General features: G+C 36.2%; 2 protein-coding genes and 1 pseudogene across 5 annotated transcripts; 1 reads left to right on the top strand and 2 right to left on the bottom strand.

The window, feature by feature from the left end:
• The first annotated feature begins 110 nt into the window (after nucleotides 1–110).
• Nucleotides 111–1,726, top strand: LOC145640818 (uncharacterized). 2 transcript variants are annotated; one of them, XM_081692056.1, is made up of 2 exons: nucleotides 111–255; nucleotides 845–1,726. In XM_081692056.1, the coding sequence occupies exon 2, from the start codon at nucleotides 909–911 to the stop codon at nucleotides 1,515–1,517; it is 609 nt and encodes a 202-aa protein (XP_081548182.1). In that variant the 5' UTR covers nucleotides 111–255; nucleotides 845–908; the 3' UTR covers nucleotides 1,518–1,726. The 2 variants fall into 2 exon arrangements, with proteins under 2 accessions (XP_081548182.1, XP_081548181.1); XM_081692055.1 differs by having other exon boundaries at nucleotides 842–1,726.
• A 274-nt stretch (nucleotides 1,727–2,000) lies between these two features.
• Nucleotides 2,001–4,324, bottom strand: LOC145640817 (pentatricopeptide repeat-containing protein At5g40410, mitochondrial pseudogene; annotated as a pseudogene). 2 transcript variants are annotated; one of them, XR_014114976.1, is made up of 2 exons: nucleotides 2,364–4,324; nucleotides 2,001–2,130 (listed from the first exon to the last, which is right to left on the bottom strand). The product of XR_014114976.1 is annotated as a pentatricopeptide repeat-containing protein At5g40410, mitochondrial pseudogene, transcript variant X2 (transcript). The 2 variants fall into 2 exon arrangements; XR_014114975.1 differs by lacking the exon at nucleotides 2,001–2,130 and having other exon boundaries at nucleotides 2,205–4,323.
• A 1,123-nt stretch (nucleotides 4,325–5,447) lies between these two features.
• On the bottom strand, nucleotides 5,448–18,759 carry LOC145638841 (chaperone protein dnaJ A6, chloroplastic-like). Its single transcript, XM_081689882.1, has 8 exons — nucleotides 18,630–18,759; nucleotides 17,243–17,386; nucleotides 12,015–12,156; nucleotides 11,848–11,905; nucleotides 11,126–11,168; nucleotides 6,913–6,961; nucleotides 6,675–6,755; nucleotides 5,448–6,590 (listed from the first exon to the last, which is right to left on the bottom strand). The coding sequence occupies exons 2-8, from the start codon at nucleotides 17,347–17,349 to the stop codon at nucleotides 5,742–5,744; spliced, it is 1,329 nt and encodes a 442-aa protein (XP_081546008.1). The 5' UTR covers nucleotides 17,350–17,386; nucleotides 18,630–18,759; the 3' UTR covers nucleotides 5,448–5,741.
• Between the last annotated feature and the right edge of the window lie 5,429 nt (nucleotides 18,760–24,188).

Genomic DNA, 24,188 nt, shown 5'->3' with positions numbered 1-24,188 from the left:
AAAAAAAAAAAACCCTCAAATAATCCTTGCCGCATGATGTATTGGTGTGGCCTAGTGCACCAAAAAATTGCTCTTATAAAAACTATTCAACAGAAAAATAAGAGGGAGTATTACTACTCTGCTCTAGGCTTGGGCAATGGGTAACCTGTCTTCATCTAGGTTAATTAACTTTGGAATACATTAAGATCTGCTTGTTTCATACTTGGGAATTCCCTTCTCTTAACTCAGAAACCTCGATTTATCAAAGAAACAACTGTATGTATATTAATTCCTCATCTTTGTTTTGTTTCATATTTATTTTCGTGTTATTACTCTGCAAAATTGTGCTGCTCATTTTAACCTAATAGAACTAATGAACTATAGAAGTACGGCTTTCTTGGTTTTTGTTTAATTACTTTATTAGCTACTCATATTTTGATTATTATTGTATTAAACTTCAACCTCGTCTTATTATTCTGCTTTTAAATTTGTAATGGTTGAATTAATTATCAACTGAAATTGGGTTCCTAGTGTAATTTTTTTGTATTTCGCTTAATGTACTCTGTCCGGAATTAATAATCATATTGTCCGTTTACGTGATTATAATGGAGTATTTCTGAATTTAATTCATGATCAATACGAATGAACTCGTGAACAAATGAACAATTGCCCAAAACATTGTTGATTGACTATATAATATGCAGGTTCTTTGTGAGATACAATTTCCCCATTTTGTTGGTAATTCAGTGTAGAGTTTTTTTTTTTTTCATATCTGTTGATTGGAATTCATTATCTATTTTGGAATGCAAATTCCTCCATTTTGTTGTGTAAGAATGGATTATTAAGGTTTTCATATATGTAGCAGGAGTGAACTGTGAGCGAAAGCGTTCAATTCAAATATTGAGTGTTGTCCCTAGATTGAGTCCAACATGGGGTCCTTAAGACTATTTCAAGCAGTTTCAAAGGGTCATTTTGCAGCAAGAGATGCGGTGTTCAGAAATTTGCCATATGATTCAGCCAGTATCCTAGCAGAAGCATCGAATGCAGTAATGCAGTACCAACTTCCTGAAGCTCAACGCCTGGATTCCCGAGTAGCAAATATTGGGCGAAATCCATGTGGAGAAGCTGATACTGTCTTGCAAATTGCTGGCTCATGGCACAAAAGGTCTATGACAGGCGGGGCAGCCTGGATTATGAAGGATGATCGATTGCAGACAATACATGGTAGCTGCTTGCAGACCTCTGGAGTCTCTGCCTTACAGATGGATGCTTTGGCTTGTTTACATGGTATCAAATGGGCAGCAACACACCGATTACACAATGTAAGCATCTACACTGGTTCTCGTAATCTGGTAGAGCTTTTACAGGGAAGTATGCCACTGGACATTACACTATTATGGACAATCCAGGAAATCAGAGGTCAAGCTTTGCAGTTGAATTGGTGTTGTGTGCACAAGGTCTCAAGATCTCAATTTTGTCAAGCTCAAAATGCTGCTATTGCTTGTAGGGCAGGATTACTTACTCCTGAAAACTTTTAAGCACTTCTATTGTTTAGGTTGTGAGTAGTCTTTAATGATGTCAAATAAAAATTTCAAACCATTAATGTATGCAGCTTGACATATGATTCTTGCATTCATCCTTTTTTGGTTTTACCCTGTACCTTTGTGGCTGCATTACTCATCAGTCTTGACATTTCCTACTCGCAACAACTAATTTTCCTGTTATCTGTAAGTAATTAAGGCATTCATTTACCTGATAAATTTTCATTTTAGATAGAGAACAAACAGTTGATTTTTCATGCATAATTCCCTTTTTGCATTGGTGTCTTTTGTTCAAATTTTGGAATTCGCTCATGAAGATGAAGTCTTCAATGCATCTAACAGAACCTTCCAGTTCTTTTGACCATATAACTGCTCCAATTCATTTTTGATACTCAATTTTCCTTAGTTTAGTTGCTAAGATGACTACTAGCAGCATCTCGATTTGATGTTTGCTGTTTCCAATATTAATGGAGAAGGGGACTTGAACATTGATGGTCATCTCCAAGTCCCTGAAAGCATAATAGGTACGATGGTAATAAGTAAATGCTTACGCAGAACATATTGTCCAAGGTGATACTCAATCTGAAGAGCACCTGTGCCGTAGTATGACCTGAGAAAAAGTGTGCTTGTATCAGCTTGGTATTTGGCATGGACTGCATTCTAGAATTAAAAGCTAGTGCAGACTTCAATATGACAGAAACAGCCATGTGAATAACCTAGGGCGCATGACAAACTTTTAACAAGGCAGAGATAATAATAAGAGTATTATAGCACGGTTGAGCACAAATCATGTTCACTCTAATGTATTAATTGACGGAAATCCTTTCAGGTCTTGGTAAGTACCTAACTCATCTGTTGCAACTATTTGCAGAAGCCAAGGAATATAATCACCAATAATCCTTACAAGAACACATCCCATCAGCAAAATGATGGAACCGTTTTGGATCCCGGACAATAATAGTACGCTTCTCAGATAATGACACAAACTTCATCACGGAATGACAGTCACCACAGATTCTAAGGTTCTTTATTATAGTAATTGGAATGCTAGTGTTAGTCACCAGCAAACCGAAAGCAAGTGCTAACTTCTCACTGTGCTTATTGATCATATCTATCTTTACTTCCTCCTCAACATCATGCAAGATGAACTCTGTTTGCCGCACCAGCCCTGCTTCGTGAACTTTCCTGACTATTTCTTCCAATTTTGCATAGATCTTGTCCGAATTTGGATGAGACTGATCCCCTACTACAAATTGATAAACTCTGTCATCATGTTCAATCAGACTATATCCAGGGTCCCCAACCAAACGCCTTCCTTTCATCATAGACCTAATTTTGGAAGCATCTTTCCAGTGACCTGAGGCAGAATATATATTTGACATCATGATATAATTTCGGTGGTCAGATGAGTTTAACAAAAATAAATTATCTGCTGCTTCCTTCCCCAACTCTACATTGTTGTGAATCCTACAAGCACCGAGAAGGGCACCCCAAACACCAGAATTTGGCTCCATTGGCATGCTCCTAATCAGATTAACAGCGTCTTCAAGAAGCCCAGCACGGCCTAGTAAGTCAACAATGCATGAATAATGATCTATCCTAGGCTGAACTCCATAGACTCTGAACATATCCTCAAAGTATTTCCTTCCCTCGGAAATAAGACCAGCATGGCTGCAAGCACTTAACAAATGAGTGAAGGTAACATGATCAAGGCAAATTCCACCATCAACCATGTTTTCAAAAAGCTTGATTGCTTCACTCCCACACCCATGCATAGCATAACTTGCAAGCATAGACGTCCAAGCTACTGCATCTGGATTTGTTAACTCTCCAAAAACAATGTTCGCAGCAATCAACTGTCCTGATTTCGCATATAAGCTCATAAGAGAAGTCGAAACAAGCATATCACTCTCAAACCCACACTTGAATATACAAGCATGAACAACTGTTGCCTGTTTGACAACCCCCAATTTAGTGCACCCTTGAAGTAAAGCAACCATAGTAGCTTGATCAGGCTTAACTCCAGCTCTTCTCATAAAGTTAAATAAACCCACAACTTCATCAGAATGCCCATGTTGAGCATGTAAAGCAAGAATGGAGTTCCATGTAACCAAACTGCGCAATTTCATGCTATTAAACAATACATAGGCTGCATCAAACATACCCAACTTTCCATACATGTTAATCAAGGCATTAATAACCTTAACTTCCTCCATATATCCCATTTTTACACCAAACCCATGAAAGCATTTCCCTTCACACAAAGCTCCATCAACCGTACAAGCCGAAATAACCGACAATAGGGTAACCTCATTAGGCTTGAGGTTTGTTTCATTTCGCATGCGTTGAAACGCATTCAAGCATAAAGCAAGAATCCCCCTTTTAGAAAACCCAGAAATGAATGAATTCCAAGAAACCAAATCTTTGTCAGGAATTTCATCGAACAGCTTACGTGCATAATCGTTGAAGCCCAAACTCGTATATATTGATACTAAACGATAACCAATAAAGCCATTATTAATGAATTGGGATTTGATTACTACGGCATGGATTGCTTGGCAATTCACAAGAGAGCGGCAACAGCTCACTGCCCATAGTAGAGATTGCATACGATTGTATATTTGGTTGTGGGTAGTTAAATTCGTTAGAAACATAGCAAGAGTTTATCGTTAATTATACATGCTACATTGTACAAAATCGAGCTCATTATGGTATAGAACTATAGAAGCCTGGAGGTAGAGAGTGAGTGATACACCAAGTGGTTAGAGCTTCCCTCCCGGTTTCAGGAGATCCTGAGATCGATTCTCACCCCCGTCCTAGTGGCTATCTAAACACACACACAAAAAAAAAAAAAAAAAAAAAATAGAAGCTAGAAGGTGACTGAAGTGGTACCAAAGAAAATATGTTCTATGACTTTATACTTTATCAAGTGTTGAATGAATTGGGTTAATGGACTTGTCAAACTAAACATATCAATATGACGCTTCAAGACACTATCCGTGACTCAAGTTAGGCTTTGGTTCTTTTCACCTTATTATTAATTTTGTTCGTATATTATTATATATCCTTAATTTCATATTTGTAATAACTATATTCAACCTAACCTAACTTGACTAAAATCCAAACCATTCTCAAGCAAGCAAATAAATAACTGAATTCATCCTGATAGTGACATGTTCTAACCAATTTGACCAAGTAAAATCGTTTCAACCCTAGCCGATGATAAATACCAACCCACCACGGGCCAACCCAAAACCAGTTTGAGGATCTACATACACCTTGGCTCCAGGTACACACATGACACATTCCTCTTAATGTGATGTTTAGGTTCATCCCAAGAGGCTTGCCTATTTTGAAACAGCTACTCCCTCTGTTTTTTTTTTTTTTTTTTTTTTTTTTTTTTTTTTTTTTTTTTTTATGTCCATCAGTTTAATCAGCACATTTGTCGAGACGCAATATGACCATTAATATCTTTAATTGTTAATTAGTAAAAATTATAACAAAATTATACTATGAAACTAGACCTTATGATGTATCTAATGTCCTAATGATATATTATATAATAACATTTATTTATTTTATAGAGGTGATGCATTTAAAAAAAAGTATAAAATTCGAGTGAATGTTATAGCGGGTGGTGGATGGATCGGGTGGGGTGGATGGATGCGGGTGATGGTCCATCCGCCCCAAACCCAATCCAATTTCATCTCTGGTTTTTACAGGTTTTCAAGGGACTTGAAGGGAAGCATATTGGGGTGTTTTAAAACTTAAAGAACAGTATTTTTAAGTTCTGGAAATAGATGAAGTGCCAAGATAAACTGAAAAGTATAAAATAAAAAGTGAAGAGGCCTTGTTCATCATTCTCAGATAAAATTTCTTTTGCTATATTCGCTACCGTTGTTTGAAAAAAAAAAAAAAAAAAAAAAAAAAAAAAACCTTACACCAGTTTCTAAATGGCTATAGCACCAATGAATATACAATATTCTCAGCAAAGTCAAAAATTTGGAAACAAAAAGATGTGACAACAGCGAAAATGTGAACAGATACCTAAGTTGATTCCTTCTTCAAAAATTCGTATAATACGTACAACAAAATTCGCCTTGGGAAATATCCCTATTCCATCTACTTCAGCTTAGAGCTTAATGAGATCAATCAGACAGGGGAAGTCGAGCAAAATCACCATCAACACAATAGAACACGTTTTATAACTTATCAGTTGGGCTATCTTTTACTGTTGGGAGCCTTGGCTTTATTTAAATTAGCAAGCTCCTCAACAAGCTTCTTTTCGTCATCACTAAGACGTTTTGGAATTTCAACTTGCACTCTCACCAGCTGATCCCCTCTAATGTTGGGCTTGTTCAACATTGGCACACCTTTCTTAGCCATCACCAAAGTTGTCCCGGGCTGTGTGCCCGGTGGTATTTTCATATCTACTGACCCATCCACAGTTGGGATCTTCATAGTTGTCCCAAGGATGGCATCAATGTAAGAAACTTTGCAGGAGTAGAGAATATTTGTATCATCCCTTTTCAAAACAGGGTCAGGGATGACATCAATGGCAACAAAGAGGTCTCCAGGGGGCCCACCTCTCCTTCCAGCATTACCTTCTCCTCGAACTCTCAGCCGACTACCAGCATCAACACCAGCTGGGACTTTCAAGCTAATGCGCTTTGATTTTCTCACCCGTCCGTCACCACTGCAGGTATTACAAGGAGTAGAATTTTCCCCAGTCCCGCCACAGGCTGAGCAAGTGGAAACTTGTTGGAACACACCAAGGGGAGTGCGTGCTGCAGAGATGACCTGTCCTTGGCCACCACATGTGCTGCATTTGGTTGGCTGAGTACCAGGTTTGGCACCTGATCCATTGCAGGTACCACAGGTCTCCAGACGACTTATGTCAATATCCTTCTCAATGCCAAAAATGGCTTCTTTGAATTTAAGCACCAGATTGTAAACCTGATCTTCACCTTCAGTGGCCCTGTTTCTAGCACCTCGTCCTCCCATTCCCCCCATTCCCATACCACCGAGGTCAAATATAGACTCGAATAGGTCGAAGGGATTTGAGAAATCCTGTTCAGAGCAGCAAAACTTTAATACCAAGAATTCACAACCACCAAAAAATAAATGGAGTAAACAGTTAAATAGATCATTTACCCCTGGGCCACTTGCAGCTCCTTTAAGACCAGCCTCCCCATATCTGTCATATATAGACCGTTTCTCATCATCTGACAAGACCTACAAATATTATTACCTGTCAACTTAGTTTATAAAGTGGGAGACTATAAATCACAGTAACCTAAAGACAAGAATCAAGTGAGCTAAAAAAATGTGCAACAGCCAGACAACTTGACAATGAAGGGCAGCACAATGAAATTAACGTTATCATACATACCTCATAAGCATTGCTGATATCTTTGAATTTCTGCTCTGCTCCAGGCTCTCTACAGTACAAATAAAGCAGGATAACAAGGTTAAACTTAAACAAAACTCACATGTACAAGATAAGCTCAAAAGAAAGGAACAACTGAAATGAGTAAGAAAAATATCTATTTTGAGACTAAACAGTTTATTAAGAGAAACATAGAGCTGAACATGACAAAAGGTATGATCCACAAATCAGTGTATGATTAATAGCATAGGTAAGAGAAGGAAATGTGTGCCCAACATGCAACTTCTGGAAGAGTTTATAGCTTCCCTATATGGAGTGCAAACAAAACATCAGTTACATGTGACATTTGCAAAACAGAGTTTAATAGGAATACAAGATCGGTGACAAATGTCAGCATCAAAAGGATTGAAGCTGTGGTCTGCAACGAACTAGCGTGGTGTTGATAAATAAAATGGACGGAAGGTTGATTTGGATAAATAAAGCTCGAAGCTTTCGTACAATCGTCAATGGCTTTAGGCCATCACTCTCCAAGACTCTCTATCTTAATACTTTCTGCCTAACTTCTCTACCCTAGACTCCTACTATTTATACTACTACTACAATGCATAAGTGGCAACAATGCCTTAATTACTATAAGCACTACCCTTGTCCTCTTCCTATTTTGGTGCAATAACAAACAAACAATTAAAGGTGTGTTGTCCCCTGCTCAGTCCTCTGCCCCTTTTGCTGCTGCTGTCCTAGTAAGTTGTTGTTGTTGGTGCAAAGCCACTGCTGCAAGCCCCTGCTGCCTCACTGTCTTCTGTGGTAGGTAAGAGTCACAGGAGATGGGAGATGGTGGGAGTGGGTTCATTGCATGGTCTTGTCATGTAAATTATACATCAGCAGCAGCAGTACAGCTCTATGTCCAAACTATGATAAGGTCAAACAGCCATTAGAAGAGCTTGCCAATATATTATCTTCTTCTCAAGGATAAACCCCAAATCATTTAGAAAGACATTTAAGATTTCTTCAAAGTTCAAACTAGTATGTCCCATTCTTCAGTTGTGTCAAGCTGACTTTCTTAGTGAGACACTGCTATCAGAGGTCTTGTATAGTATAACACCTTCAAACTCACAAGATACTGCACTTCTCAATGAAAGCCCAAATGCCAGAGTATGAGACCTTTTTACACAAATAAGGAGGCAATCAGCTCCAATGTGCTAACTAACAAACTTAAATGTTTAATAAGACATTATGTGACGTTTTTACACAAATCAGGAGGTAATCAGCTCCAATGTGCTAACTACCAAACTTAAATGTTTAATAAGACATTCAAGGATGCTTCAAAATCCTAACTCATCGTATCTCACTATTTCAGCAAGTACAGTTCTTCACTTGCACTGAGTAGGCCATTTCAAATGGACATCACCATCCTATCACAAGTCCAGTGTTACACCTTTGCCTATAAACTTACAAGTTCCAGTACTCCCCAATGAAAGGCCAAGTGCCAAAAATAATAAGAATTCAGAACAAACTAGGTAGCAATTACTCTAATGTACCTATATGCTCCTAGTTTGTCTAATGGGTAGTTTCTCTTGCTGATGTTATATACGAAGTAATTTTTTATCTAGACCCATCCCCTGCTTCATACTGACATTCTATTGTGCCTATTTGTAATTTTGTATTTCTAATTTACTTTCGTTTGGCTCATCGTTTTGGTGGATGAGACTAAGGATGGGGTTAATGTCAAGTTGGAGCAATGGAGGCAAAGGTTGGAATCTAGAGGGTTTAAGCTAAGTCGGAGTAAGACTGAATATTTGGTATGTCGTTTTGGCACTCAGAGGGGGACAAGCAATGAAGTGGTGAGTTTGGATGGAAAGGATTTGACCATGAGTGAATGTTTTAAGTACCTAGGGTCGATCATCCAGAAGAATGGTGACATTGATCAAGACGTGACCCACAGGATTAAGTCAGGGTGGCTTAAATGGAGAGCGGCCACGGGAGTGCTATGCGACCGCAGCATTCCCTTAAAGTTGAAGGGAAAATTCTACAGGACTGCCATAAGACCAGTGTTGCTCTATGGTACAGAATGTTGGGCTTCTAAGAAAGAGCATATTAAAAAGATGGAGGTTACGGAAATGCGCATGTTAAGGTGGATGTGTGGAAACACTTTAAGAGATAGAATCAGAAATGAGGTTATTCGCAAGAAAGTAGGTGTGGCGGGCATTGTAGATAAATTAAGGGAAAATCGTCTGCGTTGGTTTGGACATGTAAGACGGAGACCCGAGGGTGCACCGGTGCGAAGAGTGGAAGAGTGGGACCATGGAGGGGTTAAACGAGGAAGAGGGAGACCAAAGATGACTTGGTTGGAAGGAGTGAGGAAGGATATGAAGTGCATGGATTTACGTGAGGATGAAGTTTTGGATCGTAAGGGATGGAGGAGAAAGATTTATGTTGATGACTACACGGAATAATCAAATTTGGTTCATGTTAGCCGACCCCACTTTTGGGATTAAGGCTTTGATTGATTGATTGATTGATTGATTAATTTACTTTCGTTTAAGCAGACTCAATAGTAACCGACTGATTACAAATCTGAAAGGACAGGCGGACAGCACGATCCAAATTAAACAGCAGATTTCCCATGCTGTAAGAAAGGAGGTGGAGATTGCTGCCTTCACCTATTCTAGAAGTAATGCCAAATCATATTTTCTCATTGAGACTTCAGGAGGCTGGCGAAAATAAATTGCTGAAAGCCTTTAGGTTGTGTTTGGAAATATGATATTCATTTCAAATGTTGGAATTGAATTTCAGAAATTGAAATCATGATATTCAATTCCATTGTTGGGTGTTTGGGAAACATTAGAATTTCAATTCCAAAATTTCAAATTCTAACTTATATTTGGAGATGAGTGAAATTTTGAATTAAGCAAATAAGATTTTCATTAAGATAAAAAATTACATCTACTTAATCAATACTCACGAGTCATGATAGATAATTAATTAAATAAAACAAGTAGAAAAAAAAATAAAATAAAATAAAAAAAAAAAAATTAGCTAATCAAGTAATCAACATTTAACTAAAAATTAAGGAAATTATAATCAGTAATTAAAAATTTAATCGAAAAACCTGAAAATTAATTAGTGAAAAATTAAAATATACAATTGATAATTTCGACCAAAAAGCTGTCAAATTAATCAATATCATCAGTTACTTAAAGCTGATTCAATGGAGGACAAGAGAAAGCTCAAAAGCTTCTTCAATGGAGGAGTGATAGTCGGTTCAGTGAAGGAGAGATCAAGCTCACACACCGTTTCAATGGAAGAGAGAGAGAACTTACACGCCGTTTCAATGGAGGAGAGAGAAAGCCCATACGCCACTTCAGTGGAGGAGAGAGAAAAGCTCAGACGCATCCTTGGAGAATTAAGAGTACACTTTCATGGAGAAGACAAATTAAAGCTCACTTGTTGCTTTAATGGAGAATTTGAGTACGAAAAACCACATCAATCTTCAATGGAGTAGAGAGCTCATAAATGCTTCAATGGAGGAGAGAGAAATCAAGCTGAGGAGAGAGAAAATCAAAAGGGGGGAAATCGGGTCTAACCCTAGGAGAGAGAAAAGTCGTTTTTTTTTTTTTTTTCTAAGAACGTAAGAGTTTGAAATGATAGGTTTTGGGATGGAATTTGAAATTTTGATAAATTGGGTATAATTCTTTAAGGGCTGGATTTAAATCAAATACAAATTCAAATTATAACATTACCCAAACTTGTTATATGGCCCAAATCCAGCATTTCAAATGAAATGCTTGAAACCAAACAGGCCATTAGGAAACTAGAACTCAAACACAACGGAGGAAGTTGAAATAAACAACCAAGTGCTCAACTGGGAGCCTAAAGGTGCACAGAAAGAAATGTAATCACCAAGGTTGCTTCTCGTAAAACATTAAAATGAAAGCCAATTTACTTCCATTAAAATCATTCAAACAATTTTATGGGCACAACTGTAGAACCTCTTCCCTCAACTACCCATAATGATGCATGTGAAAAGTGATAGATAAAATTAATCGGATAAAAAAAGAAACAACAGCAACAACACACACAGATGACCCTAAGTAGCTAAAGTATACAGAAAAAATCAAATACTGAATAGTTACTCAAAAAGTAAGAAAATCAAATCACCCGCATTAATAAAGATAGAAAAATTGTGCAAAAAAGAAGTTGGGAAGAAACAACTCACTTGTTAACATCAGGATGGTAACTCCTTGCAAGCTTCCGGTAAGCTGAACACAAAATAACATTATTTCCTTAAAGGCAAGAAATGTAACACTTCAGCTAAAAAGCGGATAAATGAGCATGAGGTATGAATGCCATAACAGAATAGGATACAAAATGAAATTGGGAATATAAATCCTTTCAGGATTATATAATATCTCAATTAAAAAAATATTCCAATGAAATGAAAGACCAACAGGAACTCATGACTGGGTCAAATAAGGATCAAAGGCATTGGCTTCATTCTTGAGAACAGAGAAGCTAATATCTTCAGATAATTTGCATAAACAAACAGAAAAATAGCACATAGCTTCATGACATTCTGTCTTTTTTTTTCTTCTTTGACATCCTTCATTTAACTTTTCATACTAAATTTTGCTCCTAACTAGACTACTACAGATTGGCCAAGACATAGCACAATGCAAATTTACTCCACTTCAGCAAAGGACAATAAAATCCTGCTTGGTTTAAATTATAACATTTCACAGTTTGCAAGAAATATTAAAATATAGGAAGCAGAATTCCAGTACAGATAAGACTCATCTATGATATTATTAAAACCCAAGGGATTAACATATCACAAATTGTTATATATAATGAGTATCATAGTAAAGTGAGAAATTCTCGTATCAAAGAGAACACCGAACTACGATAACATTAAGGTCATGATGCAAAACTGCAACTCACCACTTTTAATATCTGATTTGCTGGCATTTCGTGATACACCTAGAATCGAATAGAAGTCCTGTGAATTCAAATGTTTGAGTACTTACATTCATGAAAAAGATTAACAGATATTTAATACTTCGTAACAAATAAGGTATGAAATATAGAAAGTGGAATGAGATACTCACAGACTCAGCTCTAACGATGAAGCGGAAACCCCTTTTATGGCATGGATTTCGAGCTGAACCCACATTAAATATTAAATGCACCGGTTCAGGGGAAAAAATGCTGGAACTCAGGGATTGAATCGCTCTTATCTTGCTTGGTCCACTGCAAACACAACAGTAAAGCAGCCAAAGTGCCACATTTAAGTACAATATTATAAGATCAAGCCCCGTGTTAAATTAATGAAAATAAGACACAAACATACACACACCTTTACCCAACTTCTACCAAACTAAAAAGGCAAAAACATATTATAACCTGAGGCACCCATATATGAGGGTCACTATAGGGGTCTATGTAAGAGTTTTTTTTTAGGAATTAAAAATTTTAAAATAAAAAAACTTGAATTTAGAGTGATAAGTGATTGTATGATCATCATTACCAAATGCATCTGATCATGGAGCCCAAATCCAAACAATTACTTGTAGCTGTCAACGAGATCCCCTTCATTACTAATTTCAAGAGCCATAAACCAATTTCTTCGTATCAAACTTAACTCCCTCCACCCAAAAGTCTTTGACCTCCTTAAATGTGTCTCAAAACCACCATCACTACTTCACTACCCCCCCCCCCCCCCTTTACCTCTCAAAACTAAATTAGTAAAAGAAAGGTGCTTCTGCTCTTCAGCCCATAGTTCTTTTCCCATTTGCGAGCATATACTGTCACATATACTACCTCTTTCTTTCTTCTGCACAAGCAGGAGCACTCATTCTAAACCTCATTATTATCATTTGCAACGAAAATATGGACTGAAGTCCAATGAAATTTCAATGGCCATCTAATTAGACAGGAAAAGGTTTGGTGTGTGGACATGGTTAAGCATGAAAGACGTCTCAAGTAAATGCAACTCATACTGGGAAGATTAACTAAATTTGGGAATTCACTCGCCGAGAGGATTTTGGCTTGCTTAAGGAGGAGTCTGCTTGGAGTGCAAGTTGCTCCATTAGTCTAACTCTACCTCAAACGACCGCAGAAGCAACATATCCTACCTATTTAACGCAACATTAGAATGTTAGACTTACATAATAAACTATTATTGCCATAACTAGAGTATTCTTCTCATGTTAGGAGAGAGAGAGAGAGAGAGAGAGACAACAAAAAAGAGCTTTCGAAAGATTTAGAGAGCATTTGTACACCATTATTAAACATCTTACACTTCTAGAGCACGTTTGTGGTTTTCTACTCTTTTATGACAAAGAGATTTTTTTTTTTCACATTAAACCCTTTGTCCCTTCATTCAATCGTTTCCTTTGATCATTTTGTTGAATATACTATTGTTTGATTGTTATTTGATAGATTGCATTATCAACCGCTCTCTACAAGTGGTATCAGTCAAATAAAAGTCTAAATTTAGAAACAATCAACAATTAAGGATGCGAAATGTCTAAATTCAGAAATAATCAACAATAATGGATGCAAATGCAAAGGTTGAGAAGTTCAATGGGAAAGATTATGCCTTTTGTAAGATGCAAGTTAAGGACTACCTACCTGTACCAAAAGGTGTATCAACCTGACAATAAAAAGCTGATAGACAAGTGTTTGGGTGGTTTATTGATATTGGCGCACATTTTTTAAAAACTTTAATCAATCAAACCCCACTATATTCTATTTTATATTCATCTTTAATCAACCAAACACCACCATCTTTTGTTTTTTAAAATTATTACCTAAATAAGTGTGTATATGACTAAAGGTATATAGGACTATTAAGGGACGGATGGGAGTATTAATTAAGGGAAAAAAAACACATTGTATGTGTTATTGTTATTTAGCGATACATTTATTTGAAAAGAGTCAAAGGGTAACACTCACTAAAGCCAATAAAGAGTCGAAGGCTGGGAAATTAGAGTTGGTGCCCACTAATGTTTGACAGCCTTCTTTAAGAAAGGAGGCTTGCATCATCTAACAGTAGGAAAGTGTGAATTTATTTGATTAAGCATAAGTGCAAGGTTTGTGATACCTTCAAAAGTGATCAGTAGAAGTCGAGAATAAAATTGATAAGATTAAATTAGGCGCATTAAGTATAATAACGGGGTAAGAAATACAAAATCAGTTTAAAGAGGACCACTCCAAGAGAACCTTACATCAACATAATGGAAAACCATTGAGAGGATTAATAGGAAACAAATATAACAATTGTAGGCATGAAAATTTTAACTAAAGTGTCACGTTGGATAAGTCAAAGTCAATTTATTGACTTGTGCTAATTTGACTATTAATTAAATTAATTAAATTGGGTGGATAAATTAAATTAGCCCACTTTAGTTATTTTAATTAAAATTGTTTATTTGATAGTATAAACCTACTTAAATGGGTTAAGCTATTGTAAATGGGTCATGCATGATTACAAGTCAAAAGCCCAATACATATTTAACCCCAACTCTAGGGGTGTCTCACTCTCTCTATTTCATTTGAGAGGGGAAAAAAACCTAGAGTAAACAAAGAGAATCAAAATACAGAGAAAACCTCTCAAATGTTCAAAACCTCTCCGGAGAAAACCTCTCATCAAATACTCTAAACCCCTAAAAAAAAAAAAAAAAAAAAAAAAAAAAAAAAAAAAAAAAAAAAAAACCTCTCAAACCTAGAAGAACAACAAGTATTCAACGTGCCGTTCTACTCTAGAAGATCACCCATGGAAGAGATCAAGCCTTGACGGCCCTCGACACAAAAGAAAGAAGGAATTTAAATCATCAAGAACATCTGTTCAACCTCTACATCAAATAGTCATTGATTGAGATCAAGCCTCGCAAGCCCTCAATCAAAATTCAAGTTAAAGGTCTACATCAACAACAAGTCAAAGATCTACATCAACAATAAGTCAAAGTTTTGCATCAAATCTTCAATCGAGATCAAGCCTCACACGGCCCTCGTTCGAGAATCAAGTCAATTCGTGAATTACGTCAAAGTCAAAGTGGAGATCGAATCAGAGGACAAAATTAGAGATTGTACCCAATATTATCAAATTAATAAAATTAACACTTTGTTGCATTTATTTTGAATCAAATGGGAATGCGGGGAAATGACGGCCTAACACATCTTATTAGACGGGTAAACAAATGGATTTCAGTTATAAAAGTGTAATGGAATGGAAAAGTAGTAAATCAATAAATAAAAAAAATTGATTATGTTGCTTCAAAAATAATTTTGTGAGGATAACAACCCAAAGGTAAAAAAAAGCTACCTTATAGGATATTGTTAAAAAAAATGTATGTATCGTTTTTAAAAACCAAGAGGAAGGAAATTTTTGAGACACTACAATGTTGCTTTTAATGAGACAAAAATTGTATACGGACTATGGTGATAAAAAAAAATATGGAGTTTGAAGAGGAGTTAGTAGAGTTGGAGGGAATTTCAAAAGATAACGTTCTTATTCCTCGATGGGATTGTACTTGCCCCACAGGCCACAACAATAGGCTTATGTTGGTGCTCCACGTATAAAGCTAGTTAGATAGTGTGAAGCTTGCCACTATTTGGATGTTGTTGCCTTGTTGGCTATATTTTCTCATTAGAATATACCGCAATTCTACATGGTAATCTAGATGAAGAGATAAATATGAAACTAAATGAATTCAAGTTCCAAGCAAGGAAACACAATATGCATGCTCAAAAGAAGCTTGGTTAAAGGAAATGGTACTAAAAATTGACACTCTCGTGCACAAGAGGAATGTATTTTTAAAGGTGAAAGTAATTATGCTCACCTATTTACATTTGTTGACAATATTAATCTATATTTTTAGGAAATGTCATAATAATTGCACTATCTCCTTATTCGGTAAGTATATTATGACGAGAGACTATATTACCCTTCAAATTTCGTTTCATGACCCCACTCACATCTCTTTGCACAACCATACAAGGGTAGCGTCACATGTTTAACATTTTGTTTCCTATTTATTAAACAATGTGCCTTTTATAGTAGTGCAATTGAATCGAAACAAAGGAAGTACCATAAAGGGTGTAAACAATTGGTACCTCTCAAATATCGAAGGCAACAAAGAGATGGAATGGCTTATTGGGTTTATAAAAGGATGTAAAGAAAGCAAGGACGATTCAAAATAAGTAAAATGCCAAAGATCTTTTTTAAAAGTGGGTCCACATCCATCCTCAAGGTACGTCTAAGATTTCTCATGTGACTTACTTACCTACCATGGTTTAGGATTAGTCTAAGATAACCCCAAATCCCTGATAAAATTTTCAATAATAATTTTTTTGCCAATTGTTGTTGATATACGGTATGTAATTTCTTATTCTCCACTCTTTTTCTCTCTCATATCTTCTCTTCGGTTTGTATTTCTCTCTATTCAATTTATCTTTCTCTCTTTGATTTGTCTTTCAGTTTCAGTCATTCCCACTCTTTAAATTTACTTGTTTATCAATCTGAAAGCTATACCACCATTTAAAGAGCACCTGTCTTTAATTTTCTCATTCAGTCACCCTCATCTAGATAGGTTCCCCACTTCCCCGCACCTTCTGAAGTGGTGAGCCAGTCACTAAAGTAGTCAATAAGGTTGTGAACCCCTCCGCAGTCCTTCCTCTCCCCCACCCCCCTTCTCTCACCCTCCTCCCCCCCTTCACATTTTTTATTGTAATTACTGTTTCACCCCTGCTGTGAGTTTATGACAAGTATAAGTTGGGTTTTTATTCCATACCAATAATTAAATACGAGAGAAATAAAAAAAAATCAACTAAAATGGTGCATCTTGTATCCAAAAGGCATGTGTCTTAGCCTCTGTCAATAAGAATTAGTGAGTTAGGCCCCGTTCTATTCAACTCATGTTAACTTATTCCGATAAGTTCAAACAATTTTTATACAAAGAAAAAAAAAATAGACAATTTTTTCCAAACAATATCATAGTCAAGTAGGACATTTTAAGACAATAAATTATTTTTTGTCAAACTAAACTAGTTCAGTTAACTTCATACTGATAAAATAAGATGAATGAAACAAAGCCAAAGTGTGTAACTTATGAATCAAATAAATTATATGTTCAATTCAGGTACATGATGTGAAATTATTGATGCTTAGGCAACAACGAACACTTAAAAAAATTTAAAATTGTGTAAGGAAATATCAAATTTATAAAGTAGGCATTGGTCATTCAACATACTTAAGATTCTTGGTGTAAGTGTGTTACTTCAAGGGAAATTGTTGAGACATGAGCTTAATAAAGAGAATGTGCTGAATTCTCACCAACTTGAAATGGTTGCAAATTTACTTTCCACCGAATGACTTGACATAAGTAGGGGGCGAACACCCCACTGAACTCCCCATGTGGTTCCACAAGGTGAAATGGCCATTTGACTTGCCAAAAGCTCACAAAGAGTAGTGCCCAAGCTGCAACTTGCAAGTGGTTAATTGCAACATCATACATAGAAAATATAGATTGAATCCCAACCAAGCATCCCACACCCTCTCCCTCAAAAGAAAATAATAAGCAGTTGAAGGGACAATAGTCCAACATTGACAAGATGAGAACTTGATCAATTAATCACGTGTAAAATACATTGCTATTGCCTTGACTCCAACCAAACACTAGCAAAATATACCACTCCTCAAAATTGCCTCAATATCTATCTAACATCATAAATCCAGTCTCTACAATATATTACTCCCTCCATCCCAAAAAAAAATAAATTACATCGCTATATTTTTTACTTTGGAGTTTGGATATCCTAAAGTATGTCGCACGGTTGCACCTGTCGTTTATAATTTCATCTCTCGACTTGCTTCGCCTTAGAACTTCTCATATTTTAACCTCTCAAATTGTGCCACAATCAGTTCTACGTAAACATTTTTCTTACATGCACTCTTTCTCCTCCCCACCCCCTTGCCACTTCCACATTATATGTTCACATTAATCTCCATTCCAAGAGTATACAATTTATTTACCAAGAGAATATGTACCAACAAAAGAGCTAAGATCCAATATAGGGGCTAAGGCCTAAGGGAGTATGTACCATGATATCTTAGATACCAAAGGCCAACAACTTAATAGTATCTAATATCATGATCTTTATTTAGTTTTACCACTTTATACCCGACTTCCAAAGAGAATAAGTATTCATCATCTACCTCAAATTGCTACTGTAACTATACCAAAGCTTTTCCTTCAGTCAGTAAGCAACATACTATTATCTACATTGCCCAAACCTACAACTAATGTCTAATCACTAATATACGGAACATGTATACAAAAATAACTACTCTTTCCCAATGCTACTCGAATATCAAACTAGGTTCAAGCTCACGCTCAATTAGTTCAGTTCGGCTCGTAGGCTCGAAAAACGCAGCACATTAGCAACCAAATTTGACTCAATTATCAATTTAGGCTCAAAAAATCACATAAACTTCTTCTAGCTTAAGAAATGACAAAAACTGCACATAGCAAAATTCTAGCAACAAAATTGCACATCAAAAGCTTTCATAACTTCGGTAATTATAGACAATAGTTCAAAAATCAACCTTAGAAGAACCCTAAATTCACAATAATGACAATTAAATTGCCGAAAGTGAGAAATTGAACCCTGAATTGTAAAGTTTATACTGAGTGATTAAAAGATAAGAGAAAACATCATACCTTAGAAGTCGCTTCAATGGAGGAGAGAAAGCTCAGAAGCCGCTTCAATGGAGAACTGAAGAGTACGCTTCAATGGAGGAGAGAGAAACTGCAGCGTAAAATGAAAAGCTCTAAAGAGATAAAAAAAAAAATGCAAACATAGAGGAAGTTTAGTGACGTATACAGTATCAACCGTCTGATCTAATAACATCATCGGCGACCGTCCATTCACATTTACAAGGTACGGAGTACGAAATAAGGGTCTGTTCATATTTACTTAATTTTAGTTCAGCTCTAATTAATTCAGTTCATTTCAATTTAGCTCCTAATTTTCTTCTCACATAAAATATTCATTTGCTCATTTCAGTTCAGTTCAGCTCCAATCAGTTCAATTTAGTTCAGTTTAGCTCAGTTCAGTAAATGTGAACAAGCTCTAAGTTGAATGACATACTCCGTATTTATTTTTCATTTTATTTTTACCCTTATTTACCTTAAGAAGGTATTTGTTTTGAGGGATAAAAAAGGGAATATGATAGAAAAGGTGGAATTTAAGAAGTCTTTTGTTTGTTTAAAGGGATGTGGATTATGATGGATTACGAGGAGATATAAAAAAAAGAGTTATTTCTCCAAATCATCAATTACATTATACTAAAGGCGAATCTGGTATGACACTTGTCAGGTTTTGATTAAAAAAATTCCCGCCACTTTTACTTTCCTTTTTTTAACAAATATTTATGAACATTATTTTATAATATCCTATAATATTTAACTTTCAATTTGACAACTATATATAAAGTATATTCTACATGCATTCAATGAAAATATTTTGACATATAATATTTTATAATAGGTATTTTATGGAAAAGAAAATCAAGTATTTGCTTCAATTAAAAATATTGATTTTTATTTTTAATTAATTATTGTTAAATTAACATTATAATTTATAAACATGCTAAGTAAAAACCGTGCATTGCACGGGACTTAAACTAGTTAATAACTAAGGGGGTAGTATATATAAGGGATGGGGATTAATTTAATGGGTAAAAGACATTTATATCCTTGATTAAAGAGAAAGAAGAAGAGAATGAAGAAAAGATACTAAGGGTAATTTTGTATTTTTATTAGTTATTCCAATTTAGTCTTAATCCATACCAAACAATGGAATACACTATTTTATCCTTATCCCTCCTTTTTATTCCACCTTCTTATCCCACCTTCCTATCCCACTTAATCACATCCTTCCTACCAAACGCCCCGTAAATTTTTCCGATGTGTCTTGTATTAGGGCCGAGCAAAGCTACCCGAAAAACCAAAAACATGTTCCGTGTTACCGTTTTGAAAATTAGGGTACACGATCCAATAACCACAACGGTTTGGGTACTCGTTCCGATAACTTGTTATCGGGTATGGCTTTTGGGTATCATTTTAAAATTAACGGTTATCCGTTCCGATCCGATAAGCAACTTTTTGTTTTTCTTTTTCTACTTAAATATATTTTTCCAATATTTAAACTCTTACTTTACTTTATAATCACTATATAATATCAATGATTAGTAATATTATTAATAATTTGGTAAACATCATGTGGTATTGTTGTTAATTAGTGTTAAAAAATATCATAATAACTAATTTATTAAGTTTAATTATCACTATTGGATACCTTATTGGGTACCCGATAGCCGATCCAAAAATTCGGGTACCCGAACTTATCGGTTCAGTTTATGGAAATCACTTTTAGTGATATTGGTTATCGGGTACTTGAACCGTTAGTATAACAGTACGGGTACCCGTCCCATGCTCACCCATATCTTGTATGCGGCTGAGCACATCATATTAATCCAAATCCTTGTAATAATGATTAAGTACCCTATAATAATGACTGAGTATCCTATAATACTAACTGAATAACCCTTTATAACAGTTGATGAAGTAACCCTTGTAACACTGACGAGTAACTCGATCATGTAACAGTAACGATGTAACTCTATTATGTCTGGTGATAGGTGTATCATGTACCTAACAAAAATAACCTAACAAGACCACTACTATGTAGATGGGCAAGTTTGGGTCGGATCCTAAGAGATTATGGTTCAACTAATTAAATAGACTCAAACAAATACTAAGCAAGTAACCAAAGTAGGTAGTGAGAATCATTAACTAAAGAACTAATTATAACGATTAAATCTAATTAATATGACAAATCAATGCTAAAAACATCCAAGATCAAGCACCACCACGAATACAATTAATGCAATAGTCGTTCTACCCCTAACATATAATTCAATTGATTAATGAGGAAAAGTAATCCCTGAATAGTATCAATGGTCTCTATCGAGTTATCAATGGCTTTCCTAATCACAATCAAGCCTACTTCCATGGAATCATGTAAATTAAAGACTTTGAGCACATTACTCTAACTTTCTAATCATCCATTCAACTACCCTCGTGATGAACTTCAAACCCTTAATTGATTTATTCAAACCCGTCAAAACCCAACTCCCGTTGCGATTAAAACAATGGATTAATAACAATACTAATTATCCCTAATCTAGTATTGGCATGAACACAACCAATTAAGCATATCAATTGCAATTATCATTAGAGAATTTAAAGAATTAAATCATGCATTAATCATATTCGGGTTTTGCTAGATCTTAGAATAAGGAAACTACTCACACATATTAATGAAAACAATAACAAGAATTAAAGAAAACATAATTAATAATAAAAGGAATTAAAGAGAATAAGAAAATACAAAATCATGAATTACAAGAGATAAATGAAGAATCTTGAGTGCATAATCTTGAATTACAATTAAAAAATAAAGTCTAGAGAGAAAACTAGGGTTCTAAGATGATAGATAATGAAAATATAATCCTCAAGAGTATTTATAATAACGGAAATTTCACCAAATTCCACTGACAAATTTAAAAATTCACCAAATGCCATCGGACTTTTCAGAATTCACCAAATGCCACTTAGTTTTTAAATAATTCACCGAGTGCCATGAATGACTAACGGAGGCTTAATCATGACACATGGCAATCGATTATTGGTTTAAAAAGTATAAATAAAATAAAATTAAAAAAACTCTAAATCCTAACCCAACCCAACCCCACCACCTAACCACCTGCCCAAGCCAACCGACGGCCCAAAGCCAACCGCCGGAACTCCTTGACCTCCTGTCGGAATCCTCTAACCTTCCGTCGGAACCCGCCGGAACCCATGACGTCCCACTGGAACCCCTTGACCCCATCAAAACCGTCGACTCCTCTTAATCCCCCGAAAAACTACCCCAACCACCGCAACCATCTCACGCAATGCCCAAAAACTCCAGTACCCACACACGCACTGACCCACAAAACTCCGTTTACCCGACGACCTTGCGCTGATGCCCACCCCAACCCCCGCAACCACCTCACGCACCAACACGACGCATCACATAGCCACCACAACCAACCATGGAAACCCAGAAATCCAAAATAGAACCCGACTGTGGAAACCCTTCACCCTCAAACGACCGAAATCAACCATGGAAATCTACAATGGTCGATTTCTATGGCCGATTTCATCATTTCAAGGGTGGAGGATAGGAGGAGTGGTTTTGCGCGGTGGTTGGAAAACGATGGGTGTTTAAATCAAAGTTCATGTTGGTGGCATTTGGGGTCGGGGCAGGTTGTGTGGGTGGTTTTGGGGGTCGGCGGTGGGTCTGGTGGAGTGCTTAAGGGCCGATCGACCATTTTTTGGTGGTTAAGGGGGTGGCCGGCTATTTTCCGGCGAGAAAAGGGGAGGGGGCTAGGGTTTGGCGGTGGTGGGAAGGTGGCTGGGAAAATTTGGGGTTTTTTTTTGTTTTTTATTTAATTTATTTTATTTTCTTTTATTAAGAATTAAAATAAATAGACTAATCATATCATGACATGTGTCATGATTAGACCCTAATGACTAACGGAGTTAACGACCGTTAGTCATTAATGGCACTCGGTGAATTATTTAAAAACTGAGTGACATTTGGTGAATTCTGAAAAGTTCGATGGCAATTGGTGAATTTTTAAAATTTTCAGTGGCATTTGGTGAAATAGCCGTTATAATAAGGCTAAAAGATAGGATTAATAAAGGAAAGAAATCGGACTAAACCGACCTAAATTGACCAGGCATGGGCGTGTCACACAAGACATGCCCGTCCCTAAAGTCAGAAACATTCGTTCTTCAATTTCCAGCAAGACATGGGCATGTCAAATTCTAACATGGGCGTGTCTCGCTGGAATCTCAAAACAACTACGACACTCATAAAGACACGGATGTGTCTCATATTGGCATGGGCGTGTCTCGCTGGGCCAACTTCACTCAATGAGGCATGGGCATGCCCGCATTCAACACGACCATGCTTCCCTTAGCACATATAAGCTAGCTAGAAACATCCCACTTGACATGGGCGTGCCTCAAATGAAACTTCAACTTCCAACTTTCTGCCTTCTCAAAACACACTGACATGCCCATGTCTCTGAGTGACATGGGCGTGTCTAGCTGGAGATTACCCTTAAATGAATTCAACTTTAAACTTTGGCTTTCTTGGTGAATTGCAAGCTATGATCACGATCCGCAACTTCCTAAAACCTCCAAAAATCTTCGTTAAAACCTAAAATACATCAAAAACAACGAATATACCCATAAAAGCATCGTATGATCACAACTAAACCAAATCAAGCCAAAATATGCCATGAACAACTACTCTAGACTCGAAAACTACCTAAAAAGACTCTCAAAATATGCATATTACACGATATCTCATCTGGCCACACGGTGTGGCCAAATTACATATAAGACTTTATTTCATTATTCTCAATTGAAATTATTTTATTAAATTCAATTTTATTAAAGTTACTGATTTTACAGATTGGTGGTGATAAATGCAGATTGAATTATTGCATTATTGCAGGACAACTTAAATTCCATTAAAATTTAAACTTCCATATCTACCTTTATTTTAATTAAAGATGGGCAGGGCCGTGCCGTGCCGCCGCGGGCCGTACCTTGCCGTGCCGCGGTGGTGGCCGTGCCGTGCCGTGCCTAAATTTGGCACACCCCAGCCCACGACACGGCACGACCCATGTGCCATGCAGGTCGTGCCGTGCCGGGCCGCGGGCCAAACCGTGCCACTTTTTTTTTAATAATAATAAATGTAAATAAAAAACGATATATATATATATATATATATATATATATATATATATATATATATATATATATATATATATATATATATATATATATATATATATATACATTAGAACAACTTAATTTTAGATAAATAATGTTATTAATATATGTTTATGTTAATGTTAATATATTTTGTTTTGAACAACTTTATTTTAATTAAGGTTAATAGGTTATATAAATAATTTATCTAATTATGTTTAAGTTTATATAAATAATTTTATTGATTTAGCAAAAAACAACAATACATATAATAAAAAAAATATGAGTGCCGTGCCGGCTACCGCGCCGCCCACCGTGCCTCGTGCCGTGCCCGTGCCGATTCCCAGATTTTTGTTCACGACACGGCCCACAGGTGGGCTGCCG

The sequence above is a fragment of the Chenopodium album genome, chromosome 7 (assembly GCF_948465745.1).
Source record: "Chenopodium album chromosome 7, dcCheAlbu1.1, whole genome shotgun sequence".
Lineage (NCBI taxonomy): Eukaryota > Viridiplantae > Streptophyta > Magnoliopsida > Caryophyllales > Amaranthaceae > Chenopodium > Chenopodium album.
The sequence above is the reverse complement of the archived record's forward strand: the minus strand, read 5'-3'. Positions and strand labels throughout refer to the sequence as shown.

Excerpts from the sequence above, each read along its gene's own strand:
- LOC145640818 (XM_081692056.1), top strand. The coding sequence starts at position 909 with ATGGGGTCCTTAAGACTATTTCAAGCAGTTTCAAAGGGTCATTTTGCA.
- LOC145638841 (XM_081689882.1), bottom strand. The coding sequence starts at position 17,349 with ATGGCCATTTCACCTTGTGGAACCACATGGGGAGTTCAGTGGGGTGTT. Across the intron at positions 11,169-11,847 it reads CAAATCAGATATTAAAAGTG|CTTACCGGAAGCTTGCAAGG; the intron begins GTGAGTTGCAGT and ends TTTTGTGTTCAG. Across the intron at positions 6,962-11,125 it reads TACCATCCTGATGTTAACAA|AGAGCCTGGAGCAGAGCAGA; the intron begins GTGAGTTGTTTC and ends TTTGTACTGTAG.